General features: G+C 41.2%; 1 protein-coding gene across 3 annotated transcripts in view; it reads left to right on the top strand.

Annotated features, from left to right (window-relative positions):
• Nucleotides 1-17,300, top strand: part of PPM1H (protein phosphatase, Mg2+/Mn2+ dependent 1H) — a 134,363-nt gene that overhangs the window by 70,845 nt on the left and 46,218 nt on the right. For all 3 annotated transcript variants that reach the window (XR_015803961.1, XM_014890885.2, XM_088165614.1), the window contains 2 exons: nt 944-1,288; nt 8,793-8,905. Coding sequence is in view for 2 of the 3 variants with exons in the window: in XM_014890885.2 (XP_014746371.1) it covers nt 944-1,288; nt 8,793-8,905 (458 nt within the window). In the remaining variant the exon portion in view is untranslated. The remainder of the gene's footprint in view (nt 1-943; nt 1,289-8,792; nt 8,906-17,300) is intronic.

The following is a 17,300-nucleotide window of genomic DNA, read 5'->3' as shown; positions in this document are numbered from 1 at the left end:
TGCTGCCCATTGGCTTAGAAGAAATAAGTGGTAACATTTCAATTTCCATTTTTTCAGGGGCTATTTTCGTCTTTTTTAATGTGTCCCAGTCTCATCTTTATTTAACTCCTAAACTCACATGAGGCTTGATCAATGTAAGACATATCCAGAGTTGAGATCATAATAATGAGAGTAAATTGTGTTAATAATTGCATTCCTTTACCTTCTGAAAAGCTGTAACACAGACTTTGCTGGGGCGTTTGCTTTGGAGAACTCATGAAAATGGAGTGGGTCAAACTTGTTCTTAATTTTAAGTTTCTGTTCCATTTTGGGGGCAGGGGGAGAACAATGACAAAATATCTTCTTCCTTTTGGTGGAAGATAAAATACTTCAATTTCAATCAGAGTTGAAATACCTTGGGGACTTTTCCCCCCAAAGAGTAGCACCTTTAAAAGACATGAGGATGAAAACTGTGGAAGCATTATCCCTGGTGCATCATAACATGGATTTTGGTCAGGGAGACAACACTTAATTGAAGAATGGGAGCAGAAGAGGTTTCATATACAAATCTCAGAAGGCACAGTGTTGTCATTTTTAATAAATAGTTTCAGTTTTCAGCTGAAATACTTTCACTTTGGAGAACTTGTTTCTGTTGGCAGAATACTTTACATTTTACATGAATAGCGATCTATTTTTACAAGCAAGTTTTTAAATTGCTAATCCTGTTAGCTGTTAAAAATTACTTACGCAGAATTTTGCAGCCAATTGTTGTGTGAACTTGGAGGGATTCTGAGCCCAGAGCAAGGTAGTACAACTGCCAGTTCTGCATTTCAGAAAGAATGTTACTTCTGGGAAAGTTACCCGTGTTTCACCTGCTGCCTCTGTGCCACCAGTCACCTCACTCACAACTGTGTAACAGTGACCATCTCTTTTTCTTCCCTTTCTCCCCCTCTTGCTTCTCCAGGACACAGATGGGATCAACCTGTGCTACTGGTCCCTCTTTGATGGACACGCTGGGTCAGGGGCAGCTGTGGTTGCTTCCAAACTGCTGCAGCACCATATTCTGGAGCAGCTGCAGGAGATTGTGGACATCCTGAGAAACACAGCCATTCTCCCACCCACCTGCCTGGGAGAGGAGCCTGACAACCCATCTACCAACAGCAGGACACTGACACGGGCGGCCTCCCTGCGCGGTGGTGTGGGAGCCCCAGGCTCGCCTAGCACGCCTCCAACACGCTTCTTCACTGAGAAGAAGATCCCACATGAGTGCCTGGTTATTGGGGCCATAGAAAGTGCATTCAAGGAAATGGTATGTATACCTCAGGGCTCTTAAGTCCTTATTATTTACATTGAGTCACATGACCCGGAGACAATAAAGATGTAGATTTCTAATTTTTTTTTTTCCTTTCATTGCTTTAACACTATCTGAGTGTGAACAGAAACGTTTAAGAGCCTCGACAGCTTACCAGGTACAGCCCTGTGAGGCAGGAGCCATATCTTAACTCCCAGGTAGCACTGTGGCAATGGTTATGAACTACTTGAATTTTTGATGTGATACTCTTGTTTTTAATTTTCTTCTCCCCCTCCTTTTATAAGATAAAGATCAGTATTGCCTTAAAGTGGAGATTTCAGCACTGGCAGTTGTTACCAGGCTGAATATATGGGTATGCACTTTATAAAGCCTCCTTGCCCTACCAGTGCAGCAGCAAAGGCTGCTTGGTCCAATGACCCATAGTTCACATTGGTGTTGGAGTAGTGACTGTAGTATCTGCAGCTCTTCACTGAGGCAGATTTTGTGGGTGAGTGGGGCATGAAGTTCATTCCTACTGCCCACTTGACTTGTGTACAACCTGAATAACTGTCAGGAAATCATGACCCTATGGGAATAGAATATCCATCTATTTCCCTATGTAAGCTGATTTTTTTCTCTTCTGTAATTGATGTACTTCCTCTTCCTCCTTCACTTCTCCACATTACTGAAAGACATTCTTGTCATACAGAGCAAAGGTTTGGCCTGCTAGCAAGTACATGTGGATCAGGTCTTGGGAGGTCTGATGCTATTCTTTTTTTTTTTTTTTTTTTTTTAATTTTGTTGCTGTAGTTTTCAGAACAGCCTCTTATTTGAAAAGGACTGTGAACTATTCAGTGTATCCCAGGTTTTATTTGTTGTCTGAAAAGAAATATCTGATCATTGTTTTTCCTGATGTATGTGAATTTTGTCCAGAACATGCATTTAATTAGAGATTACAATTGTTATTACTTCACTTTGAGTTCTGAATAGCAATTATCTTTTGCTGGACTGTTCTTTCTTCCCAAGGAAGTGCAGGCAAGCAGGCCCACCAGCTGGGTTTGGACTTCCAGGTGGGCAGGTCCAGGAGCAGCATTCACAGCCATGACTTAGGCATACTTCTGTGGGGGTTGTGCGGGCAGATTTATGCATGGTGGATAGTGGGCTCAGTTTCTGCTAGATGAAAAGAAATAGGAGGCATGAAAATCTGTCAGTTTAGCACACCTTTTCAGAAAGGGAGGACTAGATTGCTCCCTTCTTTGTTGAGAAATGAAGGAGAAGATGACCATGCCCATCCACTGCACCCTAGTGGATTCAGAGCATGCTTAATAGGAACACCAATTTCATGCTTCAGTTGGTGTAATTTTAAGGCCAGAAGAGTGGCAGGCTCTGAGAGTGTGATGTGATTCTCTTCTGTTGAAAATGTCTCCAAGTGCAGGCAAGATGAGAACTGGAGTTTCATGGGACTGGGCAGTAAAAGTAACAGAGTATAGAGGGGCTGTTTCAAGTACTCTACGTCTCTTATGAGAGCAGCTTGTGGGTTACCCATCGCTGCCTTCCTGAATGTGTCTGAGTGAACAGGGCTGTTACTGCACTGCTTTATTTTGACTTCACATCAGGTAGGTGTTCTCACAGAAGACCATCTCAGCTTATGTTCAGAGATCTGGTTCTGAGGGCTTCTGTGGGTAGAGTATGACAAATGTAGAAACCCTGGATAACTCTCTACAGTTATGGTGTTCAGGTATTCCTTGTATAGCTCATACTAATCTGCTCTCTCTGTTTCTAAACTGAGCTAAACAGGACATCTTCCTCCCTGTGCCTTTGTTCATATGCTATCTTAATTCTCACTTGCTTTATATTAGAGGGTAGAAGTTTATAATTGCCTTTGGTAAACAAATGACTACCACAATGCAATATAATTTAAGCATTAAGTTTTACAGGAAATCTTATAAAAATGGTCAGCTTAAGGAAAGCAGTAGATAATTAAATTATATCTACTTTAAGCTCTGAGGGGAATTTTGCACTTATACCTGGTTTAGTCAGAAGAGTGTTTTCTTTCATCTGTGTAAGGGAGCGATTCAAAAAATAAACATTTCTGTGTCTCATCTGTGCTTGCAGTGCTTGGTCTTCCTCCTGCCTCTATTTAATTTCCTGCTAGCTTATACTCCTTTTAGTCTTTGCATGAAGACTTTGGGCCTCTTCCACAGCACATTGTTCAATCAGCCCTTGTTTGTACTGGAATGTCACGGATGTTGTTGAGTTAGGTCAGGGCAGTCGAGATATGCAGTGTGTACAAGGGTTTTGTGCCAGAAGAGTCTATCAGTTTACCTGGCACTTGGTAAAAGCTCCAGTTTCCTGGGCAGGTTGGCAGACTTCTTGGTGGTTTTTCCTGAAACACCAATTGCTGGAAAGGATTCTTGTGAACCAAGTGAAAATAATGAGTAGATAACGATACTGTTTTTTAAAGAGTCCAACCTGACAGGTTTATCTAAGGATGACTTTGTCCCCTTTTTCTGCGAACACTTAGTATACCATGTTTTTTCTTCCCCAACTACTTTTGAATTCTAGTTAAGGTCTCCCTGTTTTTGCCTCGAGTCTCAAATAAAATGCAATTCATAGTCTTCAAAAGGCTTTTAAAAATTATTTTTCTTCTTTTGATGTGGTTTTTTTGGACAGTCCTTGTCCAATATCTACCTGCAGTAAAACGCTGTGGAAAGCTGACATAGATCGTTGTCCTGGGGTACAATGCAAAAATGTGTATTCTATCACCATCTGTTAAAATGTGGGAGGGGTGGTGATCCTTATCTCTGTGGGAGATATCCTCTGCTGATGTGCCATCTGATAAGATCGGGGGATGATCATCGTTATCTATTCACAACCCATCCTTCCTCCAGAAGATATATTCTGTTAATGGGCCATTAAGTCCTATTGTGTGACTGATAAGATTACATCATCCCATTGGGAGATGCCCCAACCAGGGGCAGGAGCCAAGCCTTTCCTACCTAGATAAAAAACTGGGGTTTGGGACCCGAGGGCAGACCTTTCTACTGGATCCCAGAGGAAAGTCGAACCTTTTCCACATCATCGCTGGTTCTTCGGAGGAAAACTGCACCTTCTACAGGAGCACTGCTTCACCTGAACCACATCTGTCATCCAGGAGGACTGCAGCCACCATTTATACGGACTGCTACCAACACCCTAACTGACAGGGTGTCAGGTTGTATTTCTGACTGTGTTGGTGGTTGTTTCTTTTATATTATTGCATGTATTTTATTTTTTCTCTTTTCTCCTATTAAATTGTATTACTGACTTGGAGTCTCGCATTGGTTTTACTTTCAAACCAACGCAATCGTCATTCCCTAACTTGGACATTTAGCAATTAAATTACCCCCATTTTGAAGTACATGTAAATGATGTTTTCTGTGTTGAAACTGGGATTAGCAAGTTTGCGCTGTGTTTTCAGATAATTTAATGCTCTGTCTAAAAAACAGTAAATGTCAGTAATTGTCAGTATCACAATTGTTCCAGTTAAAAGGAAATAAATAAGCACAAGTTCTGAAGCTGTCATAAATAAAATCCTCTAATGTTCATCTGTTGAGTTTTAAGATGTGTATTTACAGAATCAGTTAAAAGGAGCCAGGAGGAATGCTTCCAAGTGCAGTTCCATATTGGATAGAAACATCAAATTATAGTCCTTTCCCTGTATTTAACTTTGTATGCATGTGTGATGTTGTATGTATTTACAAGAAAGGTTAAGGGGAGAGAGCACCTACTCTGGTACTTCTACCCTGAATCCATTTAATTTTACATGGGAAAAAATGGCACAGAATTAGTCTGTATGTTTTATTGGGAAGTATACATTTGCATTTATTGTATCATGATTTTCTTCTTTATTGAGTTTTTTTTTTACTTAAATGAAATTTAGGTGCTTTTTCTAGATTTGTGCAATTTTAATTAGTTGTACAGTCTTGAGAGAATGGCATGTATTGTACAGTTCACTTTTTTACAAGTTTCCCCTCATTATATAGCCAGTAGAATTGAGAGTTTAAATAGAACTACAGGCATTTGATCTAAAGCATGCTAAGGAGTTAATTTTATGTTTATGCCTTCTGAAGCTTTTTTTTTTTTTTTAACCAGATACCTAATACTGTGTGTGTAAAGGTGCTTTCTGTCATAGCAAGGTTGAGATCCTGGAGGAAAGGGCGCTGCTCTGAGGATAAATATAGATGAAAAGAGTGTGGGAGGAGTGTGGCCAGCAGGTCCAGGCAGGTGATCCCGCCCGTCTCCTCAGCCCTAGTGTGGCCACAGCTGGAGTGCTGTGTCCAGTTCTGGGCTCCTCAGTACAAGAGAGACATAGAGCTCTCGGTGCAGCTCAAGGCAGCATCTCTCTTATGAGAAGAGATTGAGGCAGCTGGACTGTTTAGTCTGGAAAAGACCGAGAGGAAATCTCATTAATGCGCATAAATATCTGAAAGGCGGGTGTCAAGAGGATGGTGCCGGACCCTTTCCGGTGCTGCCCAGCAGCAGGATGAGGCACAGTGGCCATAAACTAAACCACAGTAAGTTTCACGTCAACCTGAGGATGAACTTCCTCACAGTGATGGTGGCAGAGCACTGGAACAGGCTGCCTAGGGGAGTCATGGGGTCTTCCTCTCTGCGGACATTCCAAACCCACCCGATTCTTGTAGAATACCCTGCCTTGACAGGGGGCTCCAGCGGACGATCAGTGGAGGTGCCCGCGGGCGGGAGCCGCGGCCGCTGCGCGCAGCCTCCGCCAGGTGGCAGGAGCGGCCCTCGCCGGACGCGCCGCGGCTCGGGGGAGCGGTCACAGCTTGCGGGGAGCCCGGCCCGAGCCTCGCCCCGGCTCGCCGCTATCCCGCCGCCTCTCTGCTGCCGGGCTCGGTGCGGAAAGCCACCCTGCTCACCCTCACCTGCTCGGTGCGTCGCGGTGTCCTCTGCAGGCTGTGCTCCGCCCTCCCGCACCAGACCCGGGGCAACCCTTGGGAGAACCTGCCACCCGCTGCAGCTCGTGTACCGGCACGGGGGGCACAGCTCCGGCTAAATTAACTGCTTCTTCGGAAAAAAACAAAAGCAAAATCAAACAAACAACACAAACCCCCCAAAACCCCCGCTTGCTCTGAAATCATTCTCCCGGTGGAAAACGAGGAACACTTTGTGTACCCTCTGTCTAAAGTGAGCCCCTTACACTCATGAAGAGTGTACTTTAGAGGCATTTTGGGGTTTCTGCCCACGTTTGTATTACATTCCCAGCACCTCTGTTATAAAGTATTTCATTAAAAGCTGATGTCTGTACATTAGAATGAGTTGGTGACATTGGTGAGCTTGATTTTATTTTGCTTTATTTTCCCCCCTCAAATCTTGTTAAGCTGTTGGAAAGCCTTGCCCTCTTTCCTTGCTGCTGAAAAAGAAAATGTCGAGCAAAGTATGTAATATCAAATCATACATGGCACTCAATGTGCTCTGACAAGTCATGGTAGTAAATTGAAGTTCTGGTGAGAGAGCCCAATAGCAGCAATGATTTGAGAAAACCCAGTACACAGATGTAGTTTAAGTCATGAAAATTCTGAAAAAGAAGCCCTAAGGATAATTCATCTTCACTCCTATAATGCTTCTGAATTCTACTTATTGGAAAAAATAAATTTTAATTTAGGCACTCCAGGACTTGTATATGTATGACAAAGCTGAAACCAGGTGCGGAATTGCACATTGTTTGAAGGTCTTGGAGGATATTCTGAACTGTGGAAATGAAAGTTTCTTAAAATTCCTGGCAGTGCTTGGAAAATCCGTAGTATTTATGAGTTTAAATTCTTTTGATGGTTAGAAATGTCTCCTTCCTTTGAACTCTTCAGCTTAATTTAAAAATATATAGACACCATGGGGAGGAGAATTAGCTTCTCTATGGCAAGATTAGATAAAGAGACATTTATAACAGGCTCGTGTCTGTGACCAAAAGTTCTGCAAGATATGATTTATAGCTTGGAGGTGTTTTCCTCCTGGTCCTCACCACCCACCCCCCACCCCATCAAAAAAAAGTTGATGAGTGCAGTAGAGCCCATGTCCCTGTGGTAGCCATGTGCAATTTGCAGACACAGCTGAGGATACCTCGGCACTGTGTTCATTGCACAAATGGGATGTGCGTGCATTGGCCAGCTAGGAGTCAGTGAGTTATTTGTGACAGACACCTCTGCCCATTGGCTCAGGACAGTGCCTAAGTGATGCTGAGCATCCCTGCTGCTGCCCCAGGTCACCTCCCTCCCTGAAATTTGTAGGAGATAAAGTGTGGGACAGGGACCTCCTCCAACCTCTGCAGATTTTCAATCAAATTGCAGCTGTCATGGTTTGTATTTATTGTAGTGTTTTCTTCAGATAAATTTAGCTCTAAAATAAAGCTCCAAATTCCATACCCCAAGGCATGAACAATTTGGGTTGTTTGTTGCTCAGTGCAGATATGAAAATGGCGGAAGTATAGATCTGTGTGTATGTACACACACAGAGGCAAACATATCTTCATAATAAAAAACACATAAAAGTAGGCAGGCTTTAGCTGAAAAAGATCTGCCAGTACTTGCAATAGTGGTGTTAAATGATGCTCCCTGTTTGAATCCAATATTATAAGGACAGACCAGTTTGAAATGGAATTTGGTTCTGGACACAGGAGAGAAGGATAATTTGGAGCATGTTATTACCTGAAGCTAAACTGCAGACAGCAGAATTAATTCATTGGCATACACTTCAGTGTTTGTTTAAAATGCATGGATGAAAGTAACTCATTTACTTACTTGCTCTGTGTTCTGCAAGCTTTCTTGGGCATTGTATGCATATATATGTGTATGTGTGTATTTATGTATTTTTTTTTCTTTCCAGGACTTTATTGACTGTTGGTGATAAGTAAAATTTGCATTCTCCACTTCTGTTAAGCAGAAGGACTTTTTTAATATGTAATGTTTCTTGCACTCAGAATCAGTTTAGCATCCACTCATTCCCTGTGTTTCTGAAGGGTAGCCTTGTGGCATGAGTGCATCTTGCTGTTGTTCTTAAGGTGAATACCCCACAATCCTAGCATTCCTCTCAGGAAGTAGGTAGTTATTCATGTTGTAGCTAGGTCTCATTAATTATCTGCTGTCTATGTAAAGCACTCTCCAATTATACCACCAGGTACCTGTTGTTAAGCTTCATTTATCTTTGGCTTTATTGTGCTTTTGCCATAGCAAATTGTCTTGCATCCCTGAGAGTTGCTATTTATTCCTTAGTAACTGATGCTTTACTGTCTCCTGACCTGATTTTTCCCAAACATTTTTGTATAATTAATAGGTACTCCTCAACTTTCTGTTCTTCTCCTAGTTTATGTGGCCGTAGCTGTAAGAAAAGACAGACAGTGGGACATACAGTTTAATAAAAACTCTCTTGGATTGTTTTTTTTTTGTTTTTATGGGAGACTTCATTTTCTCAAGCATTAATTACTTGAGAATGCTGTCTTTATAAATCTTGTTCTCTTTTCCCACAGGATTTGCAAATAGAGCGAGAGAGAACTGTGTATAATATTTCTGGTGGCTGCACAGCCCTGGTCGTGGTGTATTTATTGGGGAAGCTTTATGTGGCAAACGCTGGTGATAGCAGGTAAGTGTGTTGTCTGCCCATCTATTCCTTCAGCCCAAACTCGCCAGGTATGGTGTTACTGAGTTCCTTAAGTGCAGACAGCATCACAAGAAGATTCTATTTCTTGGCTGGACACTTAGCACTTCTCACAGAAATGAAGACAAGTGCTAGAGATAGCATTCCAGTATCTTGAGCAGTGGTTGCAGTCAGGGAAACTGACAGCGCTTCTGGTCCTCTAGCAGTTTCTGAATGACTTGATGTGTGCAGAGAAGTGGAGAAGTACTAAAAAGCCATTGAAACACAAGAGGTGTTGGGTGCATAGTAGAGTTGTGTGTTGAAAACTGACAAGGTGACTGCATCCGGAACAGTTCGTAGGGCTGCATTTGTTCTGTATGGAGTCCTGTGGCTCCTGTTGCCAGGCTTAGTCATGATAGGCCGTTTGGCTTTCAGATTTTCATGTAATTTAAGGTAGTGATCAGTAAGCAAATAGCTGCTACTCTTGCCTTGGGGGAAGAGGAGGCAGAGGCAGGCTATCATAGTATAGGTTTTTTGCCTTGTCCTGCTCTAGCTCATGTATTTGTCCATTTCTCAGAACTGAATGCTGTTGCTCAGGAGCTGTTGCTTTGTTTTATTTTGAAGTTGGGTGCTTGAAGACTCATGATAAGAAGTATTTTCTTTGTCTTTTGATGCTGCTAAAGATAGGAGCATACTGAAAATCTCTTGCATTCTTTCACCCTCTCTATCTCTGCCCTTACCACCATTGGAGGGAGATAATGAGGTTCTTCTTGCAAGACTTCAGCCTTCATGTGAGTTTTTTTGTCAGTGCGCTGCATAAACAGGGCAGGGAGAAGAGTTCCCATGCAATACAAACTACTCATGTATTCTGTTCAGTAATCGCTCAGTAATTAACATCTGCAAAAATATTGAACCATGTTGTCTTTAGGTGAAGACTGCTATGGTTATGAGTTTATGTTTAAGGTTTGTGCACACACAGTTCATGTTTGCAGTGTGTACACCCACATACTTACAGAGACAAGACTCAAAAGTTAAGGGTTTTGTAGTTTAAACCTAAGATTTTTATTGTCTCTTGCTGCTTTACACTGTGTAGGAAGTCAGATAAATCCTTTGTGCATAAAATTCCTGTTCTTTTCATGTTGGTGATTGGTTTTAAGAAGCTAAATTTGCTGTATGAGTTGCAAGTTGCTCACCCAGTTTCTATTGGCGAGTGACATATTTGAATCTCCTTTTTGTATCAAATGTCAAGTGAGTCCTCACATGGTAGCTACAAATGTGTTTGAGGTGATCACCTATCTGGTCAACAGAACTACTAGCTAAACTACATTCTATCTTTCCTGCCATTAAATTAAAAATAATCCTGTTTTTTTGTGCTGTTGCACTTGAAGTACAGTTGAGTCTCTTTGTTGAATCAGCTAATTTGCTTTATTGTCTCTTAAAAGTGTGCTGTGAAAAACTGGCCATGTGGGACTTACTTCTAAGTAGCCAAGATCTTTGTTCTTAAATGACTGGAACTGGCTGCTTCCAGTTCCCTCAGGATTCCTTCTGTGCTCCCTACGAGCAGCCTCAGCTCCATTGCAGCCTCTGATATCCAAGGGTAGGACACTCCTGTTGGAGGTGATTTGGAGTTGGGGCCAGAGTATTGGTGTAACTGTAGTTAAACATACTAAGTCTTCAAGACATTTTGCATGTTCATTAAGTTCATCCAGAACATCTCTTCAGAAAAACAGGCAGAGCAGGAATCAGAAAGGAAGCCATTGGGTGTTGTTTGAACCGGATTCAAATTCTCATTCCTAACATCTTGTTGGTGATAAAGTCCCTCTGGATTCAAAATAGTTTGGTTTTGTGCTTCTCAAATGAACATCACAGAAAATCTCTTGTATGCTGAGGAGAATTATTCCAAAATCTTTCATTTCCTGGTAAATCCGTTCCTAGACTTTCCTAGCTCAAAAGAAATTTTAAAGCTTTAAAGTGTAGATCAGTTGGTTTGGGTCTCTCTCCCACAAAATCCCATCTTTCAGAGAAAAAAACAGCAGTTGCAAAACACCCGAGTTGCTGTAGGGACAAAAAGGACATTTTAGGACTAGACAAGCCACTTTGAGGTTGTCTCCCCCTGCCAGGTTGCACAGTGAATTCCTGTATATTGAAGAGCCCAGTTATGTAGTCAAGAAATTTTACTTGTGTTAGTTGGAAAAACATGTTTCTTTTTTCTGTCTCATGCCTTGTGTCTTCAGCTTTGTGGTTTGTACAGCTAAAAGGGAAGGCAGAGAGAAATACAATAAGCAAACTACTTCAAGAAATTATCTTCTGCTTTCGAGAAGGATGGGTTTGTTTTTTCACTCAAACAGGGGACTGACTTCCTCTTGCTGCTGTTGGAATTAGAAGACAAAACACTTGGTTATTAGTTTCTTTGAGTTCACCTACTAATCTGTGCCTTTCCCTTCTCCTCATTCTCCTTCTTCCCTCTCTGCTACCCTACTGGAAAAAGCCTGCAAATAAATCAAGTTTCCCACAGATAAGAATCTGTGAGAGAAGGTTTTGTGTGGGAAATAAACATTTTGGATTCATGCAAACCTCGGTTATATTGCTTCTCCCTAGGTGAAGGTTAGGTTTTAGAATTTCAGGGAACTTCAAAACAGCAGAAATTTTTAAAGGTGGGTTTTGAACAGCTTCTGCTGTCAGAGGACCAAGGTATGTGCAACAAACTGTTACTATCACAATGAGACTAAGGAAACTTTAAGTGTGAGACTTGAATAATAATGTACTGTGTGGTGCCAGTTATAGCTCAGACTTATGCCTGTGGTATTCAGTTTATCCACCAAAGCTTCTCAGATCTAATAATTTCATGCCACATACCCTGGCAGTGTTGTATAGCAGCTGTCCTTTTGTAGTTGATGTATAATTACATCATGAAAAGACTTTAATTACCATATTACTAAATTACCAGCCAGCAATCCTTTCAGGTTCAGCCCTAGCTCACTTCTGTATGGACTATTAGGCTTCTCTAAGCTGAACACTTTTGGTTGGTGTAAAAGGGAGGAAAAATTGTGCTAATTGTAGGTTTTGTTATGAACTATTATTGAGCTTAATGTTATGGCATCACTAATGTCAATGATATAATAAACTTCAGCTAACAATGCAATCTCAGTTCTGTAATAATTATATGTTAACTGCACATGATACCAGAACTCTACTAAAAATGAGGTGATGTATTCAGAGCCTGATAAAAACAACTTAGAAGGAACTACTTTCATTCTCTAATGGCTTGTCTGATAATTCTTGGACTCTGCCATAAATATACCTATTTGTACAGTCAAAATTCATATCTGAATATTGGCCAAAGCTTTTTCTTTCTCTCTCTTTCTTCTTTTCAGTGATTAGCAGTGTCCATGCAAAGTTATCTGATTAGGGACTGATAGTGCTATAGTCAGATATCCAATATATAGTGCTTTTTTTTGGTGAGCATCAAGGCGGTGTATTTTGCTTACCAGCCTGATATATTTGCTATGAAAACTAGGACATTGGAATAGCTGCTTTTTATTTATTTTCTTTTTAAAATATGGACTAGTAAATCTTCTCTAGTCATTATTTTAAATAGCGTTGTTCAATTCTGCATTGCTAAAGTGACTTTTACTTCTGAACTGCCATAACACGCCTTGTTAATCTCAGTTCTTTTTAGTTTTATGCTCTTTATTGGGATATTGTTTTATAGCTACTGATGAAGCAGTTCTAAAACAGGGACTTAATGTTTTTACTGATTACTGCCCAATTATTGTATAGCCTCATGCAACATAACATTTGTCCAATATCACTACAATGACTGTAATGCAATATGATCATATTAACAATGTTTGGGATGAGCATTGTTCTGGCTTTTGTGTTGTCTGGAGCTGCTCAGAGACTGCAGGCCCTTCCATTTTGTGCTGTGCTTGGAGCCACGTAGGGAAGCTGTGCCTTTATCGTTATACAAGAAGCAAGACATCACAGGTTGATACGATTTTTCCACGTACCCTGAAACCCTCACTAAATCTGCAAATGAGTCCTTGGGCTTTTCTTGATTTATTGGCAGAACATGACGTCAAAGCAAAGAACCTGATGTTCCAAAGGCTTCGCAGACTTGCAGGGTCACTGAATTTTTTGCTTTACTTCATCAGCTCTTTTTTATCATCTTTTTGCCTCCTTGCTTTTGCTCCACAGTACTTATGTGTTCAGGGCATATTCACACTCTACTTGAACATACATCCTCATGTCCAGAATAGATTTTCTCCTCCTTTTTGCACGTGTAAAATTAATGCTAATGCATTTTGGCTTATTAAATGGTAGGAGCTCATTGAGTGAATATTTTTGTGATGGTTTTGTGTGGGTGCAGGTGAAGTAACTTCATTGGTACTTCAAGAGATCAGGTGTGGGAGAGTGTATTTATAACACAGTCTTCTCCCAGTGTAATAAAATAACGAATTGAAAATGGAATTTGTTTACCATTTGAATTCTTTCTGGATTTGCTGCTTGTGTTGAAGCTTACTACATTTATACTTCCTCTTCTTTGTCATGGTGATTGTCAGCTGCTTCCCTCATGGTTACTCAGATTTGGGGCTTAATTTGCTTTTATGAAGTAAATGAAAGCAGCATGGAAATAGCCATGTGTCTGCTGACTGGCAGTGTAGCTTAAACAGAATTTCGGAGAAGTCAGAATTGATGATTCTGAGCCATTTTTGTGGTTCATGGTGTATGACCGCTTCCTTGAGGCAGTCCAGCAGGGTCGTTTGTGCCAGAAACGTTAACACTGTGTAAGGATGGAAACTAAAAAGTGTTCTAATATATTGCTATTATAGAACTAGTTTACTTTAGTCTTTGGTTTACTGTCTAGGAAGCTTTAATTTTCTGTTTTTCATAACTACTCAACTTCTAATCTAAATGGTGTGTATTTTCCCTGTTTTCTGTGAGTGGTCTGCCTAAGACTTCTCTGTCTTCTTACATCTGTGTCTGCATAAACAACAATAACTGTGCTTCATACTGGAGACTTAGAGGTCTCTAGAGGAGAGACTAACTTAGTTACTAAGCTTCTTCAGTCTGCAGTATTTGGAAAAGCATTTTTTTCCTGTCTTCTCCAAAAGATGGAGCAAAGGAAGTTGCAAAACTGAACACGCTAGAGCCATGCAATCATTAGGATTTCTCTTCATTTTCTGAAGTTCTCAAATACTCCAAATACTCAAAGGATGCCACTCCAGAGGCAAGAGCAACACTTAGAGATTGTAGTTTGGCCAGTCTATGGTACATCACCTTTTTAGGTTATTATTAATTCTCCGACAGAATCACTTGAAAATAAAAAAAGCTTGATCATTTCAGGGAAACAGATAACCTAAATCTGGTTTGCTCACAGGTCTGCATAGTGAGGAGAGATTGAATTCAAAGCAAAGCAAGTTTCTGCCATGTAAATTCTCCTTCACTGCAGTTTGGTAGGTGGAGGGGTCTCATCCTGACTAGCCCAAAATGTTGGAAAAAATGTTCAGGAGATATGGCTATGTCCTCTCTCTCTGTTCTTCCTGTCTCTTTTCCTTAGAAGCATGATCTGCAAAAAGGCCTGCAGAAAGCCTTTCTCCCCTTTTCCTGCCTGGCCTCCTTCCAGAGAGAAGCAGGAGCACGAGATTCATTGGAATTACAGCAGCCTCAGATACTGCAGGATTTCGTGCTGGATAAAGCTATTGAAGGCACTTCAAGAAACACTTAAGGCAAGAGTGTGAAGAAAAGGTGTTGGAGCAGAAAGAAGTCATTTCACTCAAAGGGCAGTGCTAAGAAAGAGCATTTTCTAGTTATCCAGTGAATGACAAATTCGAAGTTACTGGCATGTCATATCCAGCATTGACTTGGCAGAAATTATGAATTTGGTAGTAAATGTCTGCAGGCTTTGAAGACCAAAAAAATGTCCAACTTCTTTTCCAAACTCCTGTTTTTCCTGGGAGAGCATATGCCTTAGCAATATGTATGGCAATTAGCAGGTATTCAGGCCGTTGTAAACGTTTTCAGTGAGGGGTACATTCAGTTTAATCTTTGGTCCTAACCATATGGACATTATCTTATGTTCCAGATAATGAGGAAGGAGAAGAATTTTGGCTATTTGAGTAATACTAGTAAACTGTCAAGCCACAGTTTATTGGTATTGGTTTCCAGGAATAAAGAATTCTATTAACTTTATATCTCATGGGGTTTCAGCCTTTAAAAGAAAAAACATATAAGTCAACAAACTCCAAACAAACTAGCTGACCACAGAGACATGCAAGTTCTTCACCCCAGTGTTGCAGGCCAAGGCCAAGGCATGGAGAGCAGGCTGGGCACCTTGGTTCTCTAGCTCCCATCTGTACTGTGGGAGGAGGGGCAGAGGGAGCACCCGAGACTTGCTTGGTGAATGTTTCAGTCTCCCGTGGTCCTTACTATATTGAAAAGCTTTTCAAGTCACCTGAATTCAACAAATTCAAGGCAGCCCAGGCTGTTCAGTCTCAGCAGCAGCTGTACAGTGCTGCTTGAGTCCTGCTCCTGGGACTCCTAGTGATGGCTCTGGGCACTTCTGTATGGGTGAATGCAGCAGGGCTTGGGTAGAAAATCACCCATGAAGAGTGAGCAGAGATGGTGAGTTGCAATCTTTGCTTTTACATCTCGGTCCAGCTTGTTCCAATATCCTGCAGCTGGTACTGAGTTAAGCAGAAAAGCTGAGATCAAAGTGGATATGACTTTAGGTGCTAAAGTCATTCTTTTTGGCAATGGTAAGACAGTGAAGAGCAGAGACATAAAAAATCCTTGCTACTTCCATCTTACATGGACAGCTGTATCCCAGCCATATTACTGGCAAAATAAACACTGACTTGCACAGCAATGCCTTCATCCACTAAGCCCAGGTTTAGTTGCCATAGTTACTTGTCTTGGAGATGAATGTGATATCCTGGACAGCAGGGAAAAAGACTTTGATTCCACAGATACCAGTCCTGAGGCTCAGGGCTGGTCACAGAGATGTGACTGCATTTCTTTGTTCATTTCCCTGGCATGGCCTGAGTAATTGGTGGCATGTTGTTACGCCATGATACAGAAACGCAGTGGTCTGTCATCATTGCATTGTACTTAGCTGTGTTCAGATGAAGAATACACTGAAATCATTGGGGCAAAATGAATCCTAAGAGGGCAGTAAATCTCCAGGCTAAGGGTATTGGAACCAACGGTGGGCAGTTTTTGTGTGCTAGTAATGTCGCTATAATCTGGCTTGTAACAGCTTTCTAGCTGCCAGCTGAAGCCCTTTCTGAAAGATTGATGTGTTGAAATGTAAACCATCTGGAAAGTACGCACAATTAATTACACAACATTTTAGTTTAGTTCATTCACATTTGAGTTAGTACTACTGGAGCTGGAGTAGACATTACTAGAAGTGTATAGATAAACTTATGAAGTCACTGCTGGTTCAATAGCAAAAGTTACTTTCCTGATAAATTAAACAAGAACATTGCGTACAGATAGCCAGTGCCATCACTTTAGTGGGGGGTGGGCATAACAAAAAATATATATATAATTAGCCCTAAAATAAGACACTGTTAATAAAGCCAACTGCTGATAATAGCTCCATACTTAGGTTTCATCAGCCAAGCAACACACTTGAGGACCTAAATGAGAGCAGGGAGCTCACTCGCAGTAGAGTCTCACAGGAATCGAGCTGCACCCACTGAAGAGGTACCAACAACTAGAAGCATACTGCTCCAGGGGTCAAAAATTATGGGGCAACGTGTCTTCTCCAAGCTGTCTTCTCTGTGGACAGCCTGCAAGCTCAGCATTACATTTAATTTAAAACTGTAGAGTAGTGATGCAGAAGCAACTGAAGTAATTTAGTCCTATTGTTGGTGACAGCCAGGTGCTTCTCATGGTTAGATGCAATGTATAGGGCAGAGGAAGACTGCCAGCAATGGAAAATTCTTTTAACTGCTGCTTACTAAGTTGTTAGTGAATGTATGAGATGGGATACCACATCAGCTCTAAATATTCTGATTTCTCTTATTTTTGGTGGCAGTACGGAAAATCCTGACTGGTTCAGATGCTATTGAACATGAGAAGTAAGCCCTTCCATGGAAATCTGTACTATTCTGCTTATAGAAACAGTTTCTATTTGTGATCCTTTATTAAAAATAATACAATTAATTCAGTAAAATCCCACCACCAGAATAGTGGCTTTAGAGTACTTCAGCAGCTTCATTGTGCCCAGAGGTCTTCTCCAAAGGAATCACTAAATAAGCACTCAAAATATAAATATGAATGAGTCAGGTAATTGGAAACAGCATAAAGCTCTACACATGTGTGCACAGGAACAGCTCACGTGCTTGCAGGTGCCTCTGAAAGACAACTTTCAGGGAGTTTGCAGGGACTGGAT

This window comes from Sturnus vulgaris, chromosome 5, assembly GCF_052056855.1.
Source record: "Sturnus vulgaris isolate bStuVul1 chromosome 5, bStuVul1.hap1, whole genome shotgun sequence".
NCBI classification, from domain to species: domain Eukaryota; kingdom Metazoa; phylum Chordata; class Aves; order Passeriformes; family Sturnidae; genus Sturnus; species Sturnus vulgaris.
This window is presented reverse-complemented; position numbering and strand designations above follow the sequence as displayed.